This window comes from Carya illinoinensis, chromosome 15 (assembly GCF_018687715.1).
Source record: "Carya illinoinensis cultivar Pawnee chromosome 15, C.illinoinensisPawnee_v1, whole genome shotgun sequence".
Taxonomy (NCBI): domain Eukaryota; kingdom Viridiplantae; phylum Streptophyta; class Magnoliopsida; order Fagales; family Juglandaceae; genus Carya; species Carya illinoinensis.
The window spans coordinates 39,078,819-39,105,341 of NC_056766.1; the positions used below are offsets into that span (position 1 = coordinate 39,078,819).

At 36.6% G+C, this 26,523-nt stretch overlaps 3 protein-coding genes across 7 annotated transcripts; 2 read left to right on the plus strand and 1 right to left on the minus strand.

Moving 5' to 3' along the window:
- Positions 1-255: 255 nt before the first annotated feature.
- LOC122296395 (putative 3,4-dihydroxy-2-butanone kinase) lies at positions 256-17,847 on the plus strand. 5 transcript variants are annotated; one of them, XM_043106051.1, is made up of 20 exons: positions 257-498; positions 3,756-3,829; positions 3,918-3,981; positions 8,026-8,138; positions 8,222-8,269; positions 8,673-8,744; positions 8,853-8,942; positions 10,200-10,250; positions 10,517-10,600; positions 11,532-11,587; positions 11,850-11,980; positions 12,053-12,145; positions 12,426-12,493; positions 12,939-13,082; positions 13,182-13,222; positions 15,690-15,773; positions 15,864-15,937; positions 16,006-16,118; positions 16,196-16,291; positions 17,378-17,847. In XM_043106051.1, the coding sequence occupies exons 1-20, from the start codon at positions 459-461 to the stop codon at positions 17,504-17,506; spliced, it is 1,665 nt and encodes a 554-aa protein (XP_042961985.1). In that variant the 5' UTR covers positions 257-458; the 3' UTR covers positions 17,507-17,847. The 5 variants fall into 5 exon arrangements, with proteins under 5 accessions (XP_042961984.1, XP_042961985.1, XP_042961986.1 ...); XM_043106047.1 differs by having other exon boundaries at positions 259-498; positions 10,077-10,250; XM_043106048.1 differs by having other exon boundaries at positions 261-498; positions 10,077-10,250; positions 12,429-12,493.
- A 1,125-nt stretch (positions 17,848-18,972) lies between these two features.
- Positions 18,973-21,843, plus strand: LOC122297664 (calmodulin-like). Its single transcript, XM_043107798.1, has 4 exons — positions 18,973-19,168; positions 20,543-20,700; positions 21,222-21,302; positions 21,451-21,843. The coding sequence occupies exons 1-4, from the start codon at positions 19,093-19,095 to the stop codon at positions 21,583-21,585; spliced, it is 450 nt and encodes a 149-aa protein (XP_042963732.1). The 5' UTR covers positions 18,973-19,092; the 3' UTR covers positions 21,586-21,843.
- A 3,051-nt stretch (positions 21,844-24,894) lies between these two features.
- On the minus strand, positions 24,895-25,731 carry LOC122297196 (zinc-finger homeodomain protein 10-like). The gene has a single exon (XM_043107173.1). It carries the CDS (start codon positions 25,637-25,639, stop codon positions 25,061-25,063), a length of 579 nt encoding a protein of 192 aa, XP_042963107.1. The 5' UTR covers positions 25,640-25,731; the 3' UTR covers positions 24,895-25,060.
- Positions 25,732-26,523: the final 792 nt, after the last annotated feature.

The window sequence follows — 26,523 nt, forward strand, 5'->3', positions numbered from 1 at the left end:
ACTTGTGTTTGGTTGTTAAATCAAATTAAACTTATCTCAAATTAATTATTTATAAAATTTACTATTTTTTTCAATTTTTCATATACAAATTAAATGCATTTTAACTTATTTCGTATATTTTAGTTTAAAAAATTAAAATATTCTTAATTTGAAAAAATGAAATTCATTTTAATAAAATCAACAAAATTTTACAATTTAAAACTCATCTCAAATCGTCTAATCATACTGCAAACAAGAAATCTCCACGGCCTCGACCTTCGAGATGCACAATACCACGCAAGCTTCAGGTGTGAGTGACAAGGCACTCTCTCTCCCTATATATATGCGTGCGGAATCCCTCCTCACACTCCCACCAAACCAAATCACCCCCACACCAGACCAGACCAGACTCTCCGTCTCTCCCCAACATTTCATGCAAAAGGCTCTGTGCAACCTAGGGCTAAACTCTCCTTTACAACATGGTGTTTCAAGGCAAGAAGCTCATCAACGACCCCAACGGTTCGTCTTTTATTTTTCCCCCTCCCTCTTCTCCAATCTCTCTCAATTTTCTTCGCATTGTGGTGAAATTCAACAACCAGACGGGGTGTGGTTTTCTGGAAGATAAATTTGGTCGCATTAGTTTTCGTGAAATCTCTCGCTCTTATTTGTGTTGCCCTGGATGATTTATGACTATTTTCCAGCTCAACATTCTTAGGTGTTGGTTGCTACTTGAACTGTCTATTGTTGAGATAAATCCACTTTGAATGATTGTACACTTTGTTTGGTTGCCAAGACAATTTAGGACAATCTCGAAGCTACGTTTCATGTTGCTTTTGGGAACTTAAGATGGAAAACGTGTACCGGAGATTTTTTTTTTTTTTTTTATACGTAGAAGTTAAACTTATGGTAAAAGGCATATTCAAGTACACAGGAAGTATACACAAAATATACCTAATAACCACTAAGCACTAGTGATGGATACAAGCAAATTATGAAAGCTAACCTCATTACAGACACTGACCGAACGGGCATTTAAGGCTGAGTTCAGGACCCCTTATTCCTATTCACTAAAGTGTCAAGATCTGTTTGTTTGTTTTCCTTTTCTTTTCCAATAGCTTTTCAGCACTTAAATTGGCTTTAATGTTCGAATCTGCTCGCTTACTGTGATTCGTTCCAAGATGGTTCACTGCGGTAATTGATGTAGGCTAGATGCCTACAGCAATTTATGGAAGAAAAATTATCGATAGGATCTTTTGTTGCAGGCATGGATGATGTTTATGTTTAAGATATAATAAATAGGTGGAAAACGTGTACCGGCGATTTTTTTTTTTTTTATACGTAGAGTTAAACTTATGGTAAAAGGCATATTCAAGTACACAGGAAGTATACACAAAATATACCTAATAACCACTAAGCACTAGTGATGGATACAAGCAAATTATGAAAGCTAACCTCACTACAGACACTGACCGAACGGGCATTTAAGGCTGAGTTCAGGACCCCTTATTCCTATTCACTAAAGTGTCAAGATCTGTTTGTTATACGTAGAGTTAAACTTATGGTAAAAGGCATATTCAAGTACACAGGAAGTATACACAAAATATACCTAATAACCACTAAGCACTAGTGATGGATACAAGCAAATTATGAAAGCTAACCTCACTACAGACACTGACCGAACGGGCATTTAAGGCTGAGTTCAGGACCCCTTATTCCTATTCACTAAAGTGTCAAGATCTGTTTGTTTGTTTTCCTTTTCTTTTCCAATAGCTTTTCAGCACCTAAATTGGCTTTAATGTTCGAATCTGCTCGCTTACTGTGATTCGTTCCAAGATGGTTCACTGTGGTAATTGATGTAGGCTAGATGCCTACAGCAATTTATGGAAGAAAAATTATCGATAGGATCTTTTGTTGCAGGCATGGATGATGTTTATGTTTAAGATATAATAAATAGGTGGAAATCTTGCTATCGTTGTTTCAGACATCAATTTCTGAATTCGGGAAGGGACTTAGCTTTGAAATTGGACCAATTGGATGAGGGACATGTTCCTTGCAACTGTTATGGGACTCATGTCCTCATTCCAAGCCCCTCCCTTTTAGTGGAAGCTGAAAAAGGCCGATTAGTGGACAATGTTTCCAAAAGAATCTCCAAAAGCACCTTTTCACTACAAAGAGGCCTTAAACACTAAATATTTTAATATTTTTCTCACTATTTTCATTTTCCTCTGTAAAATTTTCCTTTTTTAATAAGTAAAGAAAATATTTGTACTTTTGATTTTGATATTAACTAAAAAACCGTAACAACTCAAGGAAAGTGCATTTGGGTATATACTCCAAAAAGGCTAGTTAATGTTACAATTGGAGTTTTTGGAATCATTATTAGGAAACAACTTCTCCCTTCAAAGGAATGTGAGATCTCTCATTTACTACACTTCATAATAAACTGGGGGCGTTATATATTCTCCTTTTAAATCCTCAACGTCCCCGTCAAGCCATTCCAAATAGGCACAACTCAAGTCCTACAATTCTGGTTGGGGGTTGGCTTTGATACCACCTATGATAGTGTGGCTTGACGGGGACATTGGTGATTTAAGGGGAGAGATTTGTAAAACCTTGGATTGAGAGTAGGACGGTGGTGAATAGGAATCCCACATTGCTTGGGAAGGAGAGTTTTTGCCCTTTATAATGACTTCATAGGGCTCCAATTGTAATATTGATGAATCCTTTTGGATGATGGGCCCGAACCTCTGACCTAGGTCAATCTCAACTAAATGGAGTAGCAAGCTTAGAAAACAAGGAGAGTCTGGGCAGTTCTAAAGTTTAAACCAATGCTAAAGAAAGTATGAGGTCCATTGAAGAAGAAGACTGAGGTGTTTGCGTTAAATAGTTTTAGTCCAATGAAATTCTGTTTGAGGTTTTGTAATGACCCAAAGAAGGCCCAAGTCACAATTGGGTTCATGCTCCAAAACGACTAGTCAATGCTATAATTGGAATCCTTTGGAATAATATAAAGGGCTTGAACTCCACCCTCCCAAGAAATATGTAATCTCATTCACCACCTTTCTATACCGAATCCAATCTGGGGCGTTACAGGTTTACTTTTTTTATTCCTTAACCCATTTTTTTCTTAGCCTAATACACCTACGAAGAGTAGCAAACTCAACAAAAATGGATTCTTAAGGCAGTTATTGTCTGACATGAAGTGCTTTATCACCTAAAAAGTCTGTTCAGAAAATAAGACTCTGAAACATGAACAATAGTTTTCTTTTCCTCTTTTCTTTTCTATTACGTGTTACTTCTTGTGGATTTTGGATAATTTTCAGGTTTTTTCTTTTTTTAAGTAACATGTAACTAGCACGCTTAGGTGTTGCTCTTGTATATGCCCCACATACTTGGGCTCTTGCCTATTCTTATGATCAATAAAATTTTGTTTATGGATTTAAAAATAAAAAAGCAACATGTGAGTGTTTTAATCTTATCCTATCTTGAGTCTTGGTTCTCTTTGGCTTTGCTTAGTTCCTTCAAGGACAAGAGACGGGGAAAGGAAGAAGCTTAAGCTAACCTTCCTTTCCTAATGAGTATGATTTCCTTTTTGTCTTTCTTTTGGAAGTTATACTTTTGGAAGTTATATCGATAGTTAGGGAGTGGGCCTTTTCCCTTGTGTAGGTAGATCTCTATTATAATGTTTTGGGTTGTGCAAGCAAAGCAATGAGTTACAATGTAGTCTTTGCTAATTGGGTGTTGTTTTCTTGTGATGTGTTTGCACACTGTTGCAGATGTTGTGACTGAGTTCATTGAGGGTCTTGTGGAAACGTATCCTGGGATGCAGTTCTTAGATGGTTTCCCTGAGGTTCTCTTTTTGCTCAAATATTTTGTCAAGGAACTTATATGCATAAAAGTGGATATATTCTGACGTTTTTTGTCTTATTACAACACAGGTGAAGGTTGTCTTACGTGCTGATGTTTCACGTTCAACATATGATAAAGTTGCAATTATATCAGGTTTGAGAAAATGAAAGATTTTAAGCACTGTTTTCATTTTTAGTTTCTTATTCTTTTATGGTACAAATAAACTATGAACAGAAAAAGTTAGCATTTTTGTTTTTGTTTTTTCTGTTTTTAATGATATGCAACTGTTAGCTGTGAGTTAATATGATACAGAATTTGTTTAACGATAAAAGAAAAAAGCTTAATATGATACAGAATTCTAATTCCTTTTCTCTGAATTAATATTGAACATGAAGCTTTTTTTTCATGCTTGCATTTCATTGCATAAATTATGTTTCACAACTTCGTTAGCCTATGGTGCAACATGAATCTAACTGCTTACGGATTATTGATGACATGAATCTAACTACTTATGGATTCTTAATGCCATCTCTTACAACTTCCTGCACAGTCTATTCATAAAAATGTTTTGGCAAAAGCATCAAATCAGCATCTCTGTGAAAGCTAATATTGTCAAATAAAGGGTTTCTGAAATTCAACTTTTGTTTAGGTCAAAACGCTCATTATAAGTGGGCCCCAGTTTAAATTGTGTCTTCTTTGTCTCGCATTTTTCCTTTCTTAAATCTTTTTTTTTTTTGATAAGTAAACGATAGTATTAATAAGAATAGGCATAGCCCAAGTACACAAGGAGGTATACAAGAGATAACACCTATCTAGTTCGCTAAGTAGGACAAAAGGAAATCATGTACATTTAGGCCATTGAAACAAAGTGCTGAAAAATAACACATGCAGTTCCTCTAGTGTGTTTCTCCTATGAGAGTTGGCCACTCTATGGAAAAATTTTGTGCTTCGGTCCCCTTCTTTCAGCCACAATGCTCTTGGCTTCTGATGCCAAGAAATTTCTTCCAAAGATAATACTTTCTCTATTTTTGAGTTCAACTTTGCCTTGCGCGAAATCTCCTTTGAGGTAAGAACTCTATCTTCCAAGAACCTCTCTATACTCTGTAGTTCCTCCAGCCTGGTTTTCTTTTGTTCCCCCAAGTCTCCGAAGGTATGAGAATTCCAAAACTTTAAGTCATTCTTTAAAACTTTTAATTTGCCTACAAGTATGTGAGAGGGACTACCAAAAAATTGATATGATGTCTACCATAGCCTTACCCTTTACACAAAACCCTCACTCTTAAGCCACATATTTTCAAATTTGAAATAACGCCGACCGCCTTGAATGCCTCCATCTACTGGAAACTTACTTTCCCACTCCGGCAAAATAAGGAAACGGTCTAAGCGAGACCATGTTTGGCTATTAGACCAGGTAAAATGGCCTCCTGCAAGTGGGAGATCTATCAAGTTCAAGTCAAAAATGCAGTCTGAGAAATCTGACATAGCTGAGCGAAGACAGTTATCTCCAGATCTTTCATTAGGGAATCTTATGATATTGAAATCACCACCAATGCACAATGGGAGGTCCCACCAAGTGTGTAATCCTGCAATTTCATCCCATAATTGTTTTATGATATTATCAACATTTGGTCCATAAATACCTGCAAAAGCCCACATAAAGTTATCTTCCACCATCTTAAACGAACAAGCCACTGTGTAATCCCCTATATACTCCTCCATTTTTTCCATCACTCTTTTATCCCACATCACAAGAATACCGCTAGAGGCCCCATTTGAAGCCAAATACACCCAGTCTACATACGAACAACTCCACACACTTCTCACAATTTTTCGGTTCACCAATTTCAGTTTTGTTTCTTGAAAACAAACGATGTCTGCCCTCCATTCCTGAAGAAAATTTTTTATGCGCTGGCGCTTATTAATCTTATTTAGCCCACGCACATTCCAATACAATATTTTAGGCTTTATAAAGAAACAGCGGTGCCCTTCCCTTTAGATCTATCCCGACTTGAACTACCTTCATTTAAAGACTAGTTAAGTCTCTTGAGTTCCCTCTGTTTCTTGGATCTCATCTTTTTATCATTCATGTGTCCCGCCTCAATAGCCATAAGGAGTGCTAAAAATTGTTCTTCATACCCTACACACTTTAATCCCACCACATGTTGAATATCTTTTACCTTATTGAATACCCAAGTTGATGTATCAAACTCACCAGGTAACTCACAATTCAATGGGAATGGAGTGCTGTCCCCATTCTCAATTTCGTCATCCAACGAGTTGCAGCCTTGCCATTCAACCATAGAGATCATTTTATTTATCTCTTGAGACTCTGGTACCAACGAGATGTTGGTATTCTCCCCTAAGTTGCTTTGATGAAACCCCACGTTGTTGTCTTCCACAAACTCCATGTTCAGCTAAACTCCATTTTCCTCTATAAAATCAAGATGCTCCACCGTGACAGGTAAAGTCTCTTTCTGGTCAGCTTTGGTTTCCATTGATGGAGTCGGCATCTTTTGTGTACAGATTTCGGGGAAAAACAAGGATAGATGGTCTCGTACTGCACAGACCTCCTCATGTGATGGTAATAATTGTTGCTCCATCACCGGCGTTTTCTGTTTAACCTGCAGAGATTTCACCATTGCCGGAGCTACACGAACAATCCCCCCCGAAATATGCATCAGATCCAGTCCGAGAAGTTCTCCGGGGTCAACTGAGGTGTTTTCCGACGTCTGTCCCTTCGCCGTTGACGTCTGTCCCTTTGCCGGCACAGGTGGCCGTGATAATGTAACATCCATCGCATCCGTGACCTGCACTCAGGGCCTCCAGAGCTTTAAGTTAGGCAAAGGCCTCTGGGCTTTGCTTGGGCTGGGCCCGTTACTTAAGCTTTTAGAGGCCTGCCCATTAGCCAGCCCGTTAGGTGCCCTTCCTTTTAAAACAGCCGGATTAAATCCTTCCACTATGGGCTGTTTGCCCTTCGAAGAACACAGGGCCCCCACTCCTGTCCAAAGCCCATCGTTTGGGCCTACACCCAGGTCCCCTCCATCTGACCCGTCCTCAACTAGTTTCTTCGACCAGTTTAATTTAAGTTGGAGATCTTCCAACTGAATCTGCATGTCGGTCATTACCCGAAGATAAGTTTCTTTATTTAAGCCAACAGTTTCCTTTTCACCCCCATCATGTCCTTGCAAATCTTCCGAAATGGTCTTCCTCCCCAGCTGCCTACCACCTACAACTCTGTCATCTGGCCAGGCCTGTTGAAGCGACAGGACTCTACCATTCTTTTGTTGCAAAGCCTCCTTGTATGACCGTGACGGCCACTGTGGATGCTCCGATAACGTTGCTGCCGGTGTCGCCCGTGTGAGACCCCCGTCTTGCTCCATCTCTTTCAATGTCTCTACCATTTTTCTCCAACCCAAACCTTCAAAATCTTCCGGAATAAAGATGCAGTTCCTACGTCCACCCCCATAATACTCTACCAACGCCATGAAGACCCCCTGCATATTTGAGCACCTCTGTGCTATGAATCCCTTGTCACCCACTCTATGGCCTGCATAGAACTCCGTCTTCCTTTCTTTCACACAGTCGTCCAGAGCTTTGGAGAACCATCTAGCCGTGGTTAGCTCTAGTCTCATCTTCTTAACCAACTTCCATCCTTTTTCTGTGACCACAACCCATCGACCTTCCCTCGACACCACAAAAGACTTCTGTTCTATCACTAGAGTCTTTGAGAAACCCATGAATCTAAATACTTATTCAAACTCACATGATTGAAAACTCTAACATCACCAGCAAGACAAAATTACAATGAAAACTCGTACGGGCAGAGTTCGTACGGAGAGAAAGGTGTTAAGACAGTTAGGCTACAATATTAAATTCACTTCTCATTGATTGGAGCCTTCCAAAAATCTGTGAATTCCCTTTCTTAAATCTTAACAACAAAGTTTAGTGACCATTTTCTATGGTAGTTATGAATCACCCTAAAAGACAAATGAGGGACTAAATTGTACGGATCGTGTGATTGACCTTTGGCCCTCAATTAATGGGAGATAGTGGTTGCCAAATCTGATCCTATTATCACTAACCCTTTTTGAAGTAGTATGTTGAACAATAGTCATTCATATGCTTACAGCTATTAGTTCCTGCAATTGAATTGGGTGTCCTATGGAGCCTTTTATTACATCAATCTATCTCATATAGGAGGTGGAAGTGGTCATGAGCCTGCACATGCTGGATTCGTGGGGGAGGGAATGCTTACAGCAGCTATTTGTGGGGATGTTTTTGCATCTCCACCAGTTGATTCAATTCTTGCTGTATGTGGCCTTATTTGTACCACCCTGCCAATATTATTATCACTCCTCTTAGATGAGTCTGATCTAACCTACTTTTACTTTAGGGAATCCGTGCGGTAACTGGTCCTATGGGATGTCTTCTAATTGTCAAGGTACATTGTTTTTATGAGTAATATGTCAACCACTTTTAGTTTGCTATATTATGATTCATGGTGGTGGCCATGTTCATGGTGTCTAGTGGTGCTTTTTTTCTTTTTAAATTTTGTGAAGTGATAATGATTCTGGGCATCCCAATCCAGTTTAAAAGAAAGTGAAATAGAAAAGAGGGTGGGAGAGAGGAGGGGAAGGGGGTGCGGAGCAGGGGGCAGGGAGGGATAGAGCAATGACATATTGTAACATATTCTTTACAATATGGTTGAAATCATATTGGAAAGAGTTGTTGGCTTTGTGTATGGTCTATTGATTGAAGTGTGGTTAACTGAGGATGGTCTGAGTCATGGGAATAATCATTAAACTTGTCTCTTGATTTAAGGTGCTTTAATACGTTGTTGACAGAATTATACTGGCGATCGATTAAATTTTGGTTTGGCTGCCGAGCAAGCAAAATCTGAAGGTTATAAAGTGGAGGTATGCTTCCATTTAAATCTATACTTGAAATAATCTCATACATGGTTGGAACCTGAATACATATATATATATATATGAATGTATGTATATATTGGTTGTATCCTGTAGACTGTAATAGTAGGAGATGACTGTGCTTTACCTCCACCTCGTGGCATAGCTGGGCGAAGAGGACTGGCTGGAACTATTCTCATTCATAAGGTTCCTCTCTCTCTCTCTCTCTCTCTCTCTCTCTCTCTCTCTCTCTCTCTCTCTCTCTCCATAACATGTACACATGACGAAACTTGGTGGCATGTGCATTTGCATGGACCCTGAACAGACTCCAGGCTTCTTGTATCCTTCTATTTCAGTGTCTCTCTCCCTGTCCTTATATTCTTGACCCTTTATACGGAATTTTTCCCGTTAATAGTCTGCTTCTTCCTTGGTTGATGACTTTCATAATATGTATTTCGACATATGCATGAGTGTTTATTAAGTGAATAAAGCATAAGTATGGCGCCAACATATAATTGAAGAAGAATAATCTTTCTTGACCATGCAGTAATGAAAGTACATAAAGAAAAATTATGTTATGGTCAGTGTTGGTAAAGTGGGCTTAAGTGCCCAGGCTGAAGTCTAGCCAAAAGCAAAGCGCAATGACAAAAGCCTGCTTTTGCTGCTTTTTGCTTTGTATTGCATATGTTAGCACAGAGATCTCTCATGTATACATCCTATGTACTTGGGCTTTGCCTTCTCTTATGAATAAAACTTCTTGATTACCTATCAGAAAAAGGTTAGCACAGAGGTCAATGCCTACCGTCCTTGTCCCTTTTTTGTCACTGCTTTTTGGGTATATTTATTCAACCATGTACTTCATTTTTATAATGGCTATAAAATATCATGGTTCTATATATTTTTTAAAGCACAAGAGAATTATATAAATACTATGTTTAAGTTTTGTGTAATTATTGTCATGTTGCATAACACTCCAACAAATTTAGTAATAGCCTAAATATATTACTATCTTGCATTTTTAAATCTTTTTTATTGTATATTATGAAGATTTTGTTATTAGACTTTTTGTTTTTAAAAATGTGCACTTTACTTCAAATACGTGCGAGCATGCATGATATTTGTGCATTGGCTCTAGGTAGTGTTTACGATTGAGTGCACCCGGTGCTATCACCTACACTGGTTATTGTATCTCTGTTATCAACATGATTATTCTAGTATTCCGTTTTTCCTGTTGGGACTCATGGCTTGTTAAATTAATTAAACAATGTTAGCACTGGGTTATTCTTTCTAATTTTTCTCGCTAAATTTGTCCTAGAAATTCTTACCCATTGTGAAAGACAGGTTGCTGGAGCTGCTGCTGCTGCTGGCCTTTCTCTTGCTGATGTTGCTACTGAAGCAAAGTGCGCATCAGAAATGGTTGGAACGATGGGTGTTGCTCTAACTGTTTGCACGTTGCCTGGACAGGTTACATCAGATCGGCTGGGTCCTGGGAAAATGGAACTTGGACTTGGAATTGTAAGTTACTTTCAAGTGCACCCCATATCTTTGAAATATGAAGTGTGGTATATTTTCTAAAATTAAATTTTTAGTATTTCTAATTGATGTAATCTAAGCTAGAGTATTGTCTTTCTGACTGTATCCTTAGTCGATTAACTTTGTCTATTCACTGGCTTTTGTTTACTGATATTTCTACCAATTGCTTGGTTCTAGTTATACTTGGATAATTCGATATCTTGTTCCACTTTTACCTATCAAGCATGCTAAACATGCATTCTTTACAGCATGGTGAACCTGGTGCTGCGGTAGCTGATATTCAGCCTGTGGATGTGGTGGTTTCTCATGTTCTTGATCAAATTCTCTCACCGGTAATTCAAGTATTTTATTTCCTACTTTTCTTTTAATATATAACATTCTCACTCTTACTCATTTGAAAAAAAGCTTGCTTTCTATTCATCTCTATGCCAACAGTCCTTGAACCCAAGTAGCATCTTTTCATGCCATGAATAAGGGGTGGAGGGTTAGGTTATGAGTAATGTGAGCGGTATTTGATCTATCCAAAGAGGAAAAGGATTTTTTTTTTTTTTGGGGGGGGGGGGGGGGGGGGGGGTTGGGGGGGGGTCGTCTAATTAATTTGACTGTCTTGTTGTGAAAATAGCTCAAGACAAGAATATTGAAGCAGTTGTGTTGTTCCATGTGAACTATTTGTCCAGTTTCATTCTTTGTATTTTTGTGATTGAATTTTTATGTGATTTCATTACAAATCAATTACCTGAAGAAATGGGAAAAAAATAATTAATGAGATTTAGGTGATCTTTGGATGTAAGTTTTCATTAAGCGTATAAGTGTTTATACTGATCCACAGTAAATAAATAAGTGTAGAAGTGTATATAAATAGTTGTAAAAATTTTTTTAGAGGACATTTTGATAAGAGTTAAAACTTAAAGTACTGGGACCCATTGAAAGTATGTTTGGATGTGAAGATTTTTTAGAGAAGTTTTGGGATGATATAAGAAATAATTTTAAAATAATTATTTAAAGAAAAGAGAATCGGCACCCCCATGGTTGCTGCCACCATGTCAGTTTGATCGGCCGCCTTGGTGGCTTTTGGCCACCAAGCCACCAGGAGCAGCCCAGATTGGGCTGCCCTTGTTATTGTCATGAACATATTTAAATTTTGAGATCCAAACATTATACTGTATTGACTTTACAACTTGAGGTTCCTTTTATTTTTTCTCACTTCCAAAAATCATAAAGCTCAAATTTGATGTCCATTATGCAAATGTTCAATCATTGCAGGAAACGAACTATGTTCCCATTACTCGAGGTAACAGGGTGGTGCTCATGATCAATGGGTATGTCTTTTTTATTTTCTTTTGTGCTTTGTATCAGAGTTCACCTTATTCAGTTTTATGACACGAATCGTTATTTTCACAATTAGCATCATATCGATCTACATGATATCAAAGAGATATTTACATTGTTTGTTCTCTGTAGGATATTTTTCAAGTAAAATTTTTTTACTTTGGTTTTGCCGATGGTCAACAACTTATCTGATATTCCACTTTCCTCATGGTACACCCCTTGTTTTTTATAACGCTGTTGTTTCAATTGCAGGTTAGGAGCCACCCCTATGATGGAACTAATGATTGCGTCTGGAAAAGCAGTGCCAAAATTGCAGCTTGAACATGGACTGGCTGTTGATAGAGTATATACAGGGTCATTCATGACATCTATTGATATGGCAGGTTTGTTATTGCTGATGAGAGCATTCTGCCCAAACTAATAATTTAGTTCTCAGCATTGGTGTTTTTTGTCAGGTTTTTCAATAACCATCATGAGGGCAGATGAAACTATTTTGCAACGCCTGGATGCTGCAACCAAGGCTCCATATTGGCCTGTTGGAGTTGCTGGTCTGTGAATGTGTTTGAACAATGCTTCCTTTCCTGAATTTCCCTAAATTTCCTTCTAGCCATGGAATTGTTATTCATGAAGATTATACAATGGTGTTTCCATGATTTATATTGATCTAGAACAAAAAAACGTTCCCCTTATTAGCATCAGTGTTATCATCCATATGCATATATATAAACATATTATAATTCATCAAAAAAATATGTATGAACATATTATACATCAGATAATGTCTCCCCTGCCTTGATTTTCATTGAGCTCAGGAGTTGTCTTTACTAGCAGGTAATCATCCACCTGCCAAGATTCCTGTCCCAATGCCACCATCCCGTTCAACAAAGAGTGATGAGGTATGCTTATTCAATGTATTAGTTACCTTCATGGAAAATCAGGTTAAGATGCTTTTTTCTTTGATACAAGTTGCCTACCCAGTCTTTCTTTTACAATTTCTATAAAAATTTTCTGTACAAACCTGGTTTGCTTTGCCTGTCTGCCATAGAAAAATATGACATCCTCACGTCAAAATGTATGGCAATCTTATTAGTCAGTACGCATGGACATATATGATCTAGTTGGGAAAGTGTTGGGTTTGTTTTGGTGATGATGCCATGGTGCAACTTTCATTAACACCACCGATCTTCATTTTTTGGTCACATTCTGCAGCACAATTGACGTGCTTGTGATGTGCTGATGCTATTTATTTTCAGTCTCTCAATCATTTATCTTCGATTTATTTTTGTCCTTGTTACACGACTACCTTATTAAAGCCGGTAGCTGATATCTGCTTTTGATTAGTCATTAAGTCGACCACCACAACTAAACCGACAAGGCCAGATTCTTGAGGTTGCTATTGAAGCAGCAGCAAATGCAGTCATCGATCTAATGGACAGTCTGAATGATTGGGATAGCAAAGTAGGTGATGGTGACTGTGGGTCAACGGTGAGACTAGCCTCAAAACCCTATCGATATTTCCCCTTGACTGTTTGGTACATTGCATAGAATGCATTGTTCCATGTCTAATTTATCTGGCTTCTGCAGATGTATAGAGGTGCAACAGCAATTCTGGAGGACATCAAAAAGTAAGTTAATGTTCACTTACTTGGACCTTTTTTCTCGGTTTATCTGGAAAATCATATTTTTTTATAAGATCAAATTATATTAAGGCGAAAAGAGGGTGTTGGCCCATTAGCCCATTACGCAAGAAGCATACAAGAGATCCACGTAATTGGAAGAAGGAAAGTGATGTTTTGTGGCAAATCGAGAACGGACTTCTTCTTTCATAAGTTCACTGCACATGATTGACCTATTCACCAAATTTCCATAATTGTTTGAACTTTGAAGAGGCTTGAAATTTCAAAAATATTTATTCAATGGACGTCAAGTGGATGCCATTCAAGATACCATTGTTAAGTTAAACCCTAGGGGTTGGCTCAAGTGGTAAAGACTTTGGGCTTGGGGGTATACTCCCCTCAGGTCTAAGATTCAAATCCCCTTGGGTGCAAACAATCTCTAGGGGCCATCGGACTGGGGAATTTTCCCCTCGAATTACCTGAGGTGCACTTGCGGGAAACTCATTATCGAGGGCTTGTGCACTCTTGGGATTAGTTGGGAAGTTATTCCCGGAAACCTGATGCCAATAAAATAAATAAATAAATAAATAAAAAGAAGAAGAAGAAGATACCATTGTTAATTTTGGTGGGTGTTGCTAGGGTTGGCCCAATGTAAATTGAAGCCTAAGGCGGAAAATCTAAATGAGACTTTTATAACTTTAATATATTATAATAGTCTGGGCTTGTGCTTAATATGATTTGTGAGACTAATATTTGTCTTCTAATGTCAATATCAGCTACTACCTCATGGAAAAGTTAACTCCAATAGGGATGATTTTCAGGTTTGAAGACATCACTTATTAAGGGAAAAGGTTTACCCATACCATTTACCGGTTAATTGGGCCATAGGCAAACTCATTTTTTTATTATATCATAGGTAACAGAACATTTTATTAATAATCATAAAGTGTCTAGCCTGAGTACACAGGAACTTTACAGGTAAACTCATTTATACAACGTGTATAAACAGATAATCGTCCTGGAGGACTAAGATTAGATGGTGCCTTCAAATGGGTACCCTGGTGCCAAAATAACATGAAAAACTCAGTCAGACTCTCTCTCTCTCTCTCTCTCTCTCTCTCTCTCTCTCTCTCTCTCTCTCTCTCTCTCCTTGTTTGTGTGTCCCTCTTACCCCAATCTCTCGAAACATTATTTCTTCCTCAATTTTCAAACCCCATAAACTCCCGCAATATGAAACAGGCTTTGAATTGGCAACAATCAAATTCTAAAATGGCGGCCTATTAAAGACCATCAAGGACTCTGGTCATAGGTGCTTTGGGTCAGGCATGCAGCAAATGATCGTATGTATAGCACACCCGCATATAAATCTATGAACTAGGTTTTTCTGGTTGTGTAATTTTCAAGTTTTTCATGGAATATGTGCGGATCTGATCTCTTAGATTGTAGGAATTTGTGGAATTCTAGGAAAGGGGTTGGGGGATGAGACTAGATAATGTTTGGATTTCTGTGATATTGAATGTGTATTTTGTTTTCTGTTTTTGGATGGAAACAGAGATCCAAAAAAGTTAAGCACTTTTAGTCAAGGACCACTTCTTGACTTGCTAGGTGTTATTTAGATGTTGCCTTTTCTTTTAGGAAAAATATAGGAGACACCCTATACTTTGGGCCCTTTGGCTTTTAAGACCTGCATATTCAACTTTTTAGACTTTTAAGACCTTGACTTTGGCCATGTTTAAATGGACTTCTGTCCACTTTTCTGACCAATTGTTTACAGAGATCAGTTTTCAGAAAAAGAAAAAAGCAAGAAAGAAAAAGTCTGGACATGGATCTACCTCAAACTAGGGGCTCATATCGGGAGGGATCTGACCCCCTGCAACCATCTCCTCCCTTGCTCAGGCTCGGAAGTGGGGTCACCTTCCCCCATGCTTGCTTTTTTTATTTTTTATTTATTTATTTTTTTACTTATCCAAAAAATAAAAAATAAAAAAAATAAAAATAAAAAGGCTCTAAAGGGCGCAATCCTAGTACATAGGATGTATACAAAAGAAAACACCCAACTAGCGAGAAGAAGAAAAGGAGTTAGTTTTTAAAATCTTGAAAACTAGTGATTAAGGGCTACGGTGAGCAGTCATCCAGTGCTGAAGAGTAGCTTTCGACTCCTTCACCGTCCTCTCTTGATCTCCACAAGTACAAACATTGCGTTCTTGGAATCTTGCCAAATATGCTACATTAAGCATTGGGGAACCATCCCCCAAACTACTGAGTTTCTATGACCTCCCCATAAGGATTCCGCGAACATGGCATTGGCTCCACCACTCACTGGGACATAAGCTACTGAAACCCAATAATTTTGGATGTCATCACCCAGAAGTCCCTAACCCCTGACAGTGGTATCATGCATTTGCAGTTGTTGAATTTATAGACCACCATACTTGGTTTTTATCTCCTGTTAAATTCATGGTTTGTCTGTTCCCAGTTATCCTCTGAATGATGCTGCACAAACAGTGAACGAACTTGGATCATCTGTTAGAAGAGTTATGGGAGGAACGAGTGGGATAATGTATTTTCCTTTATCTGAATCTTTACTGTATTAATTTTTTCAATTAGTTTCTTTCATATTAATCTGAAAATCACTCTCTTTCTGAAACAGATATACCATATTTTTCAAGGCAGCATATGCACAGTTGACAGCAAGCTCCCAGTCAATTGTCACAGCAAAACAATGTGAGATGATCCTCCTAATGTCATAATAATCAGATTTGTACCTTTCCTCATTGACTTTCTTGATTCAGGGGCTGAAGCACTTGAAGCTTCCATTGCTGCAGTCAGTAAATATGGTGGAGCGAGTGCTGGTTATCGCACATTGTTAGATGCCCTTATTCCAGCATCAGCAATGCTTCAGGAGGTCATTAACGATAATCATTATCATTTGGTTTAGTCAATATGGCCTTATGGGACTAACACATTGAACTTCACATACAGAGGTTAAATGCTGGGGATGATCCTTGCACTGCTTTTGTTCTCTCGTCCGAAGCAGCATGTAATGGAGCTGAATCAACTAAGCATATGCAGGCACAGGTGACCTTGCTTCTTTTCCTATTTCATTGGGCTTAACTTTATTTGTTTACGCATTGGATCTAATCAAAATACATGATTGTAAACAGCCTTTGAACAACAAAAGTTGCATCAGTTTTTGTTTATTTTCACAATACTCAATTAAGTTGGAAACAATTTTTACGAATCCTGTAAGCCTCAATTTGGATCTTGGAAAGCTCTAGGGTTCAAAGAAAATGAGTAAAGCAATTCATATGGGGATCACATATAGACATCTCCTGTCCTTTCTGTTACGCTTGCAAGATCCAAACACCTTCAGATATTTTCTTTTCTTTTCTTTTTAATTGGTCTTTTTCTTTTTCTTTATTTATTGGAAATTCATTTTTGTAAAACAATTAACAAGTTTAGGTGGTAGGGGTGTTATACGCATGGACTCCTACATGGTTTTATAATAGGCACATATTCTGGCATAGGATGACTCAAGCCTTAAGGTACCTATCTTAACCTTAGACCTTCACGCATGACCCTCAGCTAAGTTGCATATAATTGTTGTTAATTGAGGTATACTAGACTCAGTTCGGTTAAGCTTTTGGGGCTTACTGCCATCTTGGTGCTTATCTTGAGGTTACTCTCAATTGATGTCTCTGGTGACCTTTACCAAGGCTGTGAGATAGATTCATAATTACCCATGTGGTCCATATGGTACGTATGCCACAGTATCAGCGTGTCAGCATGTTTGGCTCTTGCCAATTCTACTTGTGCCTGGTGGTCTTTTCTTTCCATGGGGCTGTCCAGTCTGTTGGTTATCTTTTGTCTCAAAAGTTCAATACAGAGCCATTACAACCACAAGAACAATAGAAACATTATGCAGGTTGGATAGGCATGAACCTGTGAGAACTTCTAAATATCTCTGCATGCAATTCACTGTCAATGGTCGGTCATTTTGATTTTTGCATTTGCTGGTCTATCCGGCGAACTGTTTTAGGTGATTTATTCTCAAATAGTATGTAATGCTCATGCTGCAAGAGATTATTTGTACATACACTTTCCACACTCTTTCGCGTTGGTGTTCAAATAAAGGGGGGTAATCTGATGAGATGGGTTTTGTAGGCTGGCCGTTCAACCTATATCTCCGGGGAGATCCTTGCATCAGTTCCAGATCCTGGTGCAATGGCTGCAGCTACGTGGTACAGAGCAGCAGCTTTAGCCGTTAAGGAGAAATACGGGGCTTCATCATGAGCCAATGTGTGCCTCCTGCAATTCCTGCTCCCTTTTTAGCTGCGGGTTTGACACAGATTTTAGTCATGGTTTTCCGGTAGTCTTTAACAAATTAGGCTCTCCGCATATGCTTCTCGAGCATGAAGCTGAGAGAGCGAGCCTGATCTTTACGTATCAAAACTTTTTCTTTAGAGAGACACAGAGTCGAGGGGGAGAGGATGTAACTTGATAAGTTTTGGTAACATCAATTCAGAATAATATGCAATTGCAATCTGAGTATGTGGTTGAACTTTCATGGTTTAAAGATGTGATTTCTTTGATCTGTGATCATAATCATTCTTTTAATTATCATCTTTTCATCATCCCTTCTTTAACCATAAAATGATCATGATACGATGAAAGGATGAAAACTAAGAGAAGATGATGCATAAAATTTCATTTTTTTTTTGAATGAGTTACAATCGTATATATTCCATATGCTCTTGAGTGATTTGCGTATTTCTGGCAGCTTTTTTTTATTTTTTTTTATTTAAATCACGTAAAGATCATTTTAAATCATCTTCTCCAACCTGAAAAAATCATAGAGCGAGATAGTTATGCCACAAAATTATTACTCTTTATATTTTTTATGCAACTCTATTAATGTTTCATATTTTTAGACTGATTTACGTGATTGAAGAATGATAGAATTCATTTTTAATCATTTGAGATTCCAAATTAAAAATAAAATAAAAAAACATGTTGGATTTAATGATACATCAACAATGGATGGACCAAGACCTTCAAATCTTAATAATTTAATTTCAAATTTAAATATGAAGACTTTACTAAGTGAGATATGATATATATATCTTTTTTAAATGCGGTAAAATATAACAAAATGTTTAACTTGCGAAAAGTGGATTTTTCTTTGTCACATATTAAAAGGGACTAATGCTAACGTTTCAAAATCTCAACCATTTAAATAATTAAAAATAAATAAATATTCAAATATAAAATATTTTACAAAGACAAAAATAGTCAAATGACAAAATTATAAACTAAATATTGAAAAGTAAAATGGGAAAGAGAAATACTTGATCACGCATAAATCTTCGATAAAGTTCACAAACTAATGTGACTTAATGTGATCATTAAGTTATAAAATTGTTCTTATTATAAAGTAAATGTTATGTGATATCAATATATAAATTTTCTTGTATAAAACTTTTAGACCTAAAGTTTCTAAAAGATAAGAAAAAAGGTAATAATTTGTGTAAGCAAAGTATACAAATTAATAGAAAAAAATATGAAAAATGATAATAGAAAAATCTCCATCTCATAATTAAAGACCGTAACTAATATTACGCAAAAATATATATAATATATATATATATATAAATAATAGAGAATTCGGAGTTTCGGACCCTGACTGGGACCCGGACCCGGTCCCGGTGGACACGGATCTCACCAAATACCCCCACGCACGGAAACAGCGTTGTAGTTACACATCGCGGTCAACATTTACTCTCCCCACAGGCAGAAAGTAAACACACACATAACTCTCTCTCTCTCTCTGAGATAATATTCGAAAGACGACCAGGCCAGACTTTTTGATTCAGAGATCGATGGCGGAGCAGCTTACGGAGGAGCAGATCGCTGAGTTCAAGGAAGCCTTCAGCCTCTTCGACAAGGACGGCGATGGTATTTTCTATATTCCTTTCTTCCTAATTTTGTGTCGTATTCATTTTCTCTTCCTTCCTATGGAAGATGGGAAGTTTTTTTGTTTTGGATATGAGCAGAGAAACTTAATGGCTTATACTTGTGTCTTTTCTTCTAGTTTTTATGTATTTGGGGGTTTTGATATCATTATTTGGATTACTCTTTTTTTGTTGCGATGTTGTAATATTTCGTAATTGAGCATGTTCTGGATGGTTTTTGTGAACGTGTTAGACTCGTACTCGGGCTTCAGATATTTGTTGCTTAAAATGAAATTGCGTTGTTAATATATTTCCTTGGTGAATCTCTGAGCAGTATGTGAAAATCTGTATCGGGTTTTGACATATTTGAGGTTGTGTTGTGTGTTTTAACTTAATGTGATTCCAGTTAGGTTATGTCGAGTTCTGTTTTTTTAGAAGCTTGTCATTTTTATGCAATTTAAAATAGTTCAACATTTAATTGACATATTTAAGTTATTTGTCAAAGTTGTGACTTGTTCCAAGTTTAAATTGATGAGAAGATGTAGATTTTATTATTTAATTTGTATGTTAACGCTCCTCCTCACGCATGAGCTAGACTCCCCCTCAATGATATGCCCAACATGTGAAATATTTAATTAAATGGGATATAGTGTAAGTCAGGATTCGAACTCAAGTTCTTTGCTTTGATACCATGAGTAATCACCACTTATCCCAACATCCTAAGTTGATGGGAAGAGGTGGAATTTATTATTTCATTTTATCTTAACAAATGTCTTGCTTGTTAAATGATTTTTTAGAATGGCAGGTTGTGCATGTGTTTAGCTTTTCAACAAATTTGTGGAGCAGATTTTGTTTTCTAAATGGCTTCTGAAAAGCACGTAGGCATTGCTTCTTGGTGGGGCTAATCTCCAGGGGTGTTTCAGCTTTTAAAAAAACAAAAGCTGCTTGCATCACGTTTCAATAGCCAAAGATGCTCGAGTGTTTCACTAATTTTGTGAAACTGTATTTGAGAAGTGGGCCAAGAATGGCAACTTTTAAAAGGCAGAAGCTACGTGTGTTGTGTGTTTAGTATACCTAATGTTTTTTCAACTTTTTGTCAATGCTGTGAAGTGGCCTCTGTTTTTAGGCAGTTGGTTTTTGCCATTTAAGCAGTCCAAGATTTGGCCATCATTTAAAAGCAGGAGCTATATTTAAAAACCAACATGTTCAGTTGTAAATCTCTTATAATCTTTCCTCTGAAGGCGACGATGGACCTATAGATTTATGCCATTGTGACATGCTATATGTCTTGTTATCAACATTTTTATTTCCGTTGAAGCAATAATATGAGTTTAGAATGGTATTGATAGAGTTTTTGCTGTCTTATTTGCTTGTAAAGGATGCATCACTACGAAAGAGTTGGGAACAGTCATGAGATCTTTGGGACAAAATCCTACTGAAGCTGAACTGCAGGATATGATCAATGAAGTTGATGCTGATCATAATGGCACAATTGATTTCTCTGAGTTTCTCAATTTGATGGCACGGAAAATGAAGGTGAGCTCAGTTCTCTGTCCATCAATGTCATAGTGCTTACCTCACTCAGCACTAGACTACTTGATACAATTTAATTGGTTTCACTTCTGGCATATGAAATTTCTGTGATAAACTACCTCTCGATGTCTTTCCAGTCAATGTGCTGCATGTTCATCTTATTTAGTCTGTCCATATTTGGCCAGCTGCTTAGTGGTGATGGTGACTTGCTATATAACAACTCATTTGAAAATGGACTAGCATCTGTGTTTGGACGATTCTGCCCATCATTCACACGGTTGATTGAAAATTACTCAGCTGAGATTTTATTTGTGAAACTCCATCATGTTGATTCATAATTATGGACCACAACGTAACTTTTATTGTCTGCTCAATTCAGCTTTTGGTTTTAACTGTTTCGTTGGAGCTATGGAATCTGAATTTTGGTTACATAGCAAAATGAGGAAAATCCAAGCGATGCAGAACACCCCAAACTAGTTTGTTTAGTCAAAAATGATTGTATCAATTTCTTTTCTCCTTTCAAGGATACTGATTCTGAGGAGGAACTCAAAGAAGCTTTCAAGGTGTTTGACAAGGATCAGAATGGCTATATTTCTGCTGCAGAGGTAAATTATAACACGGATTTGTTTCTCGCTTTGTTGTTGTTCTCAACATTGTTTGAGGATTAGATATAATTAACAACCTATTTTAAATTTCTGCAACTGATCCTATGTGTGCCTTTGATTCTTTACTGCTTTTGGGATCTTTGTTCAGCTACGGCATGTGATGACCAATCTTGGGGAAAAGCTGACAGATGAAGAAGTGGATGAGATGATAAAAGAAGCAGATATGGACGGTGATGGTCAGGTGAATTATGAGGAGTTTGTGAGGATGATGCTTGCAAAGTGATCTTTGGCAGATGTTTCTCGTTCACAAGGTAGGGATACAAGACATAAGTAGTTAATGTAGGACTACTGGTAGTATCTCTAGTAAGACTTTGTTGTTGTATTGTCCATAAAGTATTTGTTGGTACTGACATGGATTTGTAAACTGGTATGCTTCATTTTACTTGTTTTTTTTCCTCATATGATCGCATTAATTTACTCCGTGGCATGACTTTGGTGATGTTTTCACAAAAGAAGATATAAATAAGAACATTAATAGCAATATGCCGATCTTGCTCTGCAAAAGTTCGTGGTGCCATAGTCACTAGGAATAGAACATCCTCGTGCTGCAGCATTCAATCTCTGTGTAATAATTATTATAATTCTCTGCTCTTTGCAGTTCATTTCTTGCTGTTTCAAGAAATTTCATACGACAAAAGATGTTTGCTTGTGTTAAAAGAAACATGCATGATACCCTGTTTGGAACTGGAATTAGCTATGTTCTTATTGTTAGTTGATGCTTTCTGTAGTACTTTTCGATACCATAGGATAAATCGCTCCAATCTATATCGCTGGGATTTTTTTTTTCCTCGTAAATCTGGAGATTATACTTCAATCGATGTTGAAGGAACAAATTGGCATTGTATATCTTGCCCTAATAATTTAACATGAAACAAACAAGAGGAATGCTTTAGCCATAAATGTATGTCAAAAAAGTAAACTCACATACAAACATGGCTTTTCGTGATATGTCAGATTATAAAATTATTTTTATTATAAATTAGATCTAATGCATTATATGAAATCACGTTAATTTGTAAATTTCTTATTATGAAATCGTTTTGTGACTAGCACTTCTCTAATTCAAATATTTTAAATTAGGACAAAAATACAAATTACATTTGGGCTTTAGGTGACTTGCATTTGTCATGATTTTGACTTGGAACTAGGGTCCTGTTTGGTTATGCAATATGATGAGATGAAATATTATGAATAGTAATGAAATTTTTGAATTAAGATGAGATGAAATAATTTGTAAAAAAAAAATATGTGTTTAGATAGTGAGATGAGACGAGATAGTTTTTAATTTTTAAGATTTAAAAAAAGCGTGGGTCTTGCTGTTTTATAGATAGGCGAATTGTGCACTATTAATATATTGTTCATGTCAATTTTTATTTTTCATGCACTATTTACTGTTTATTACTGTTTATTTAAGTGGATGTTTTTAAAATTTAGAGACAAAATATAATATGTGTGGATAAGAAAAATTATTGTACAGTATAGATGAAATGTATCGGCTAACCAAACTTGGCCTAAATAGCCCTTATCAGTTACCATTCCCGATAGTTACACTCAATATTATGGGTCACTTCAAACTACCTTTTTTGACCCATTACTGTGGTTCAATAAATTGTCAGCAAGCCTCATAACTTTTAAAGTTGGATTTGGCCTTCTTTCGAGAGAGTTCAACACCATTAATATTTGAACCTCTTATCCTTTTCATGCTATGGTTCAACATGATTTCCACCCAACAAGACTTTTAATCACATTCAGGGTTTCTATCTTAGTTAATATTACAATTGAGATCTCTTATCCTGACCAAGATTCCTAATATTTCCATCAAGATTCATGTCGCACTTTAGTTCCCCTATGTCACATGATTTTATCATATCTTACACTACCACATAGGCTAGCAATTCAGGCCGCCCGCCCAATAACAACTAAAAAAAAAAAAAAAAATCCTAAAAATCATTTGTAATCTAACTATACCTAATAACAAAACAATGGTGATTTGAAAATCATGTAATGTTTCACCTAGTAAGCATGAATTAATCGGCTGGACATTACAATTTCTGGCCGATTCATTTTAAGTTTTACTAATTTAGCATTGTTCAAGTCATTTTGGTCGATTTAGCCCTAGCTTGGTTTCACAAATATTTTTCAATTTTTAATTTTTAACTTTTTCATTTAACCATTACCCATTACAATTTTGTCAAATTTCTAAACAAAACACAAAAAAACAATTCAAAATTTTCAAATTTTAAAAAAAAATTAATATTAAAAAATTATATTCTAATATTCTTCTAACTTTACAATTTTTTTATTCAATTTTTTCTCTCTTATTTCCCGAAACTCCATAAAACTTCTTGACTTAAACCTTGTTTGTTTACATAGATAAGATGAGATAAAAAAATTTGTGAATAATAGTAAGAAAATTTGTGAATAGTAGTAAAATAGTTTGAGTTAAGAATTTTATGAAATTTTGAAAAAAGAGAAAAAATAATTTCCATCGATTTAGTATGATTTTATCCATCCACTTGATTGTTCTTGATCAATTTGTTTCTATTGGGGTTCCCTCCATTTTTGATTAGGTTCAGATGATCAATACAAGCTTTATTTAAGCGGATTATTCACGTAAGAAAAATGCTACTCTAACCATTCAAACTTACCGCTAAATTTTTTATTTTATTTTTTAATTTTTTTCTTTAATGATTAAAAAATTATTATTTAATAATATTATTTTTAAAAAATATATTAAAAAATATAAAGGGAAAAAAAAAAAAAAAAAAAAAAACCTTAATTAGAACGCTCCTTGCATGGTGCAGGGAGCGGTGGGCGTAGACCACTAGAGCCACCCATTCACGTAATAACTAGCAGTACTCGGATTAATTGCACAACCTTATCTGCAGATCACTGTCAGAATAATATATGTATTCTTCCTCCCACCCCCCAACCACAAAAAACTTATGCAAATTGCAATAATATGGCTCTTTCTATATATCTGGAGCCCTTCAACCAAAGGACCTATTTCATTTCCCTCATCCTTATCTATATATATGTATATCATTGTGTGTCCTATTACTGGTACGTAGTAATTACAATAATAGTATACATAGTACAAACGTCCTGACGTTAATATTTGATCTTATATATGAAATATACAAACAAACAAACAAAAAATCAGAAACAGAAAATTCAAATTAAGGATGATCATTGATCACGTACGGTGTTGATTCTCATTCATTGAATCCCTCCCCATTATTATTTATGATTCACGCAAGCCGCTGTAACGTGTACAGACATGGGCTAGCTACCTTTATGATCATGGGTTATATATATATATATATATAGATGTATCGATTGGTACTCATCGATCCCATCGATCCCATTAATTTTACCGTTTTAGACTTGAAATTGAATCTTGAAAATCGGATCAAAGTGTCATAAATGATCATCCTAACCCAAATACTGCGTACCCTAATTCCTGGAAAGCCAAAGCTTTGCCTAGAAAATCATGCATATGGGAGACACAAAAAGGAAGAAGAAAAAGAAGTAACGCAGATATGCATCTTTTCCTTAGAAAAATTAGGATAAATTACAACCAAACAAAAGAAGATCATATGAAAAAATAAAGTAGAAATAATAAGATTATCAACTTCCTTTAATCTCTCTCTCTCTAAGGATTGAATCCTCTCCCAGAAGTACTACTACTAGTTCTACTACTGAGTGAGAGAGGAGGCATTGCCAGTAGAAGCAGAAGAGGAGGATGAAGAGTTTTTGTGGTTGTGCATCCACACTTTGAACACCTGCCTACTCACCCCAACACTTCTGCAGAACTTCTCAATCTCTTCATCTAGATCCTTTCTCTGTAGCTTCCATCCCAGCTTCTCTGCAAAAGCCAGCATCTTCTCCTTCTGATCCTGTGTAAACTTTGTCCTGAACCTCTTCTTGCTGAAGCTGTTTCTCTCTGCAGCCTCCCCCGACTCCACCTTCGCCATGACCGCCTGCCGTCCACCACCGCCGCCACTGTACTCCATGAGATCGGTTGTGGTCGTCTCGGGGTCTAGGCCGCGGCTGCTGTAGCTCAGTCCTGATGATCTCCCATGGTGGGTCGCTATGTACGTGACCTTGCGGTGGAAGTTGCGATGGCAGCCGCATGCTGCGCATTGGAGGCTACCCGGAGAGGTGTCATCGAGTGTAAACTCTCCACAGCCGTCTGTGGCGTAGCTTCCAAGGCTGGCTGCATGGTTTCTCAGACACTCTCTGTATAGATCATTTGTGCTCTGATCTGCCTCCATCTCTCTCTCTCTCTCTCTCTCTCTCTCTCTCTTCCTTAGTGTATAGACATTAGATAGGATATATGAAACTGCCCACGCTTGTCGTAATTCATAGCTTTTTATCTACTTGTGCTGTGTAGCATCATGGCTTTCATTGCTACTTTTCACCCACCCAAGTAATTGGAGTCCTTTTACAGACAGTATATATTGCAACTAAATGGGGTCATTTTGATACATTCTTCACATTAATAAATAGCACAGGCCATGAACTTCTATTAATGTTAATTTTAATTAATCTTAATTTTAATTATTATTATTTTTTGTTCTACTACATACAAGTCGATGCTTTAATATACTATTTGTTGTGAGATTAAACATTATATTTATAAAAACAAAAAAAAAATCAATTTTTTTGCTAGTTAATATGGAATAGTACTTTTGTGTTAATTAATTAACATGTTGTGTGTATCAATAAATAGACTTGTAAATTAATTTTTTCTTCCTTATCAGAGGTGATATCGATCAAATTAATCATATATCACCACAAGAAAAATAGAAATAGATATTTGTGATGAATTATTTGCAATCAGAATGATTATTTACGATGAAAACAGATTCATTTTAATAAAAAAGACAGATCATTTTCACATATAACAGCTGACCGCACATTCTTTTTCTTTCACATTTGGGGGAAAAAACTTAGTTTTAGGATCCCCTTTTAGTCATCTATTTACTATTTTAACAACATTATCTTGGACTAGTAAGTAATGATAGCAAACTAAGATCGTGCTTAAAAGAAACACATTATTTAAGCAATATGACCTTTTTAGCTAAATAAAATTGTTTTCTTTAGATAAGGTGGCCTTTTGAAAGGGATCCCCAAGAAGTGGTAAACATGATTAATT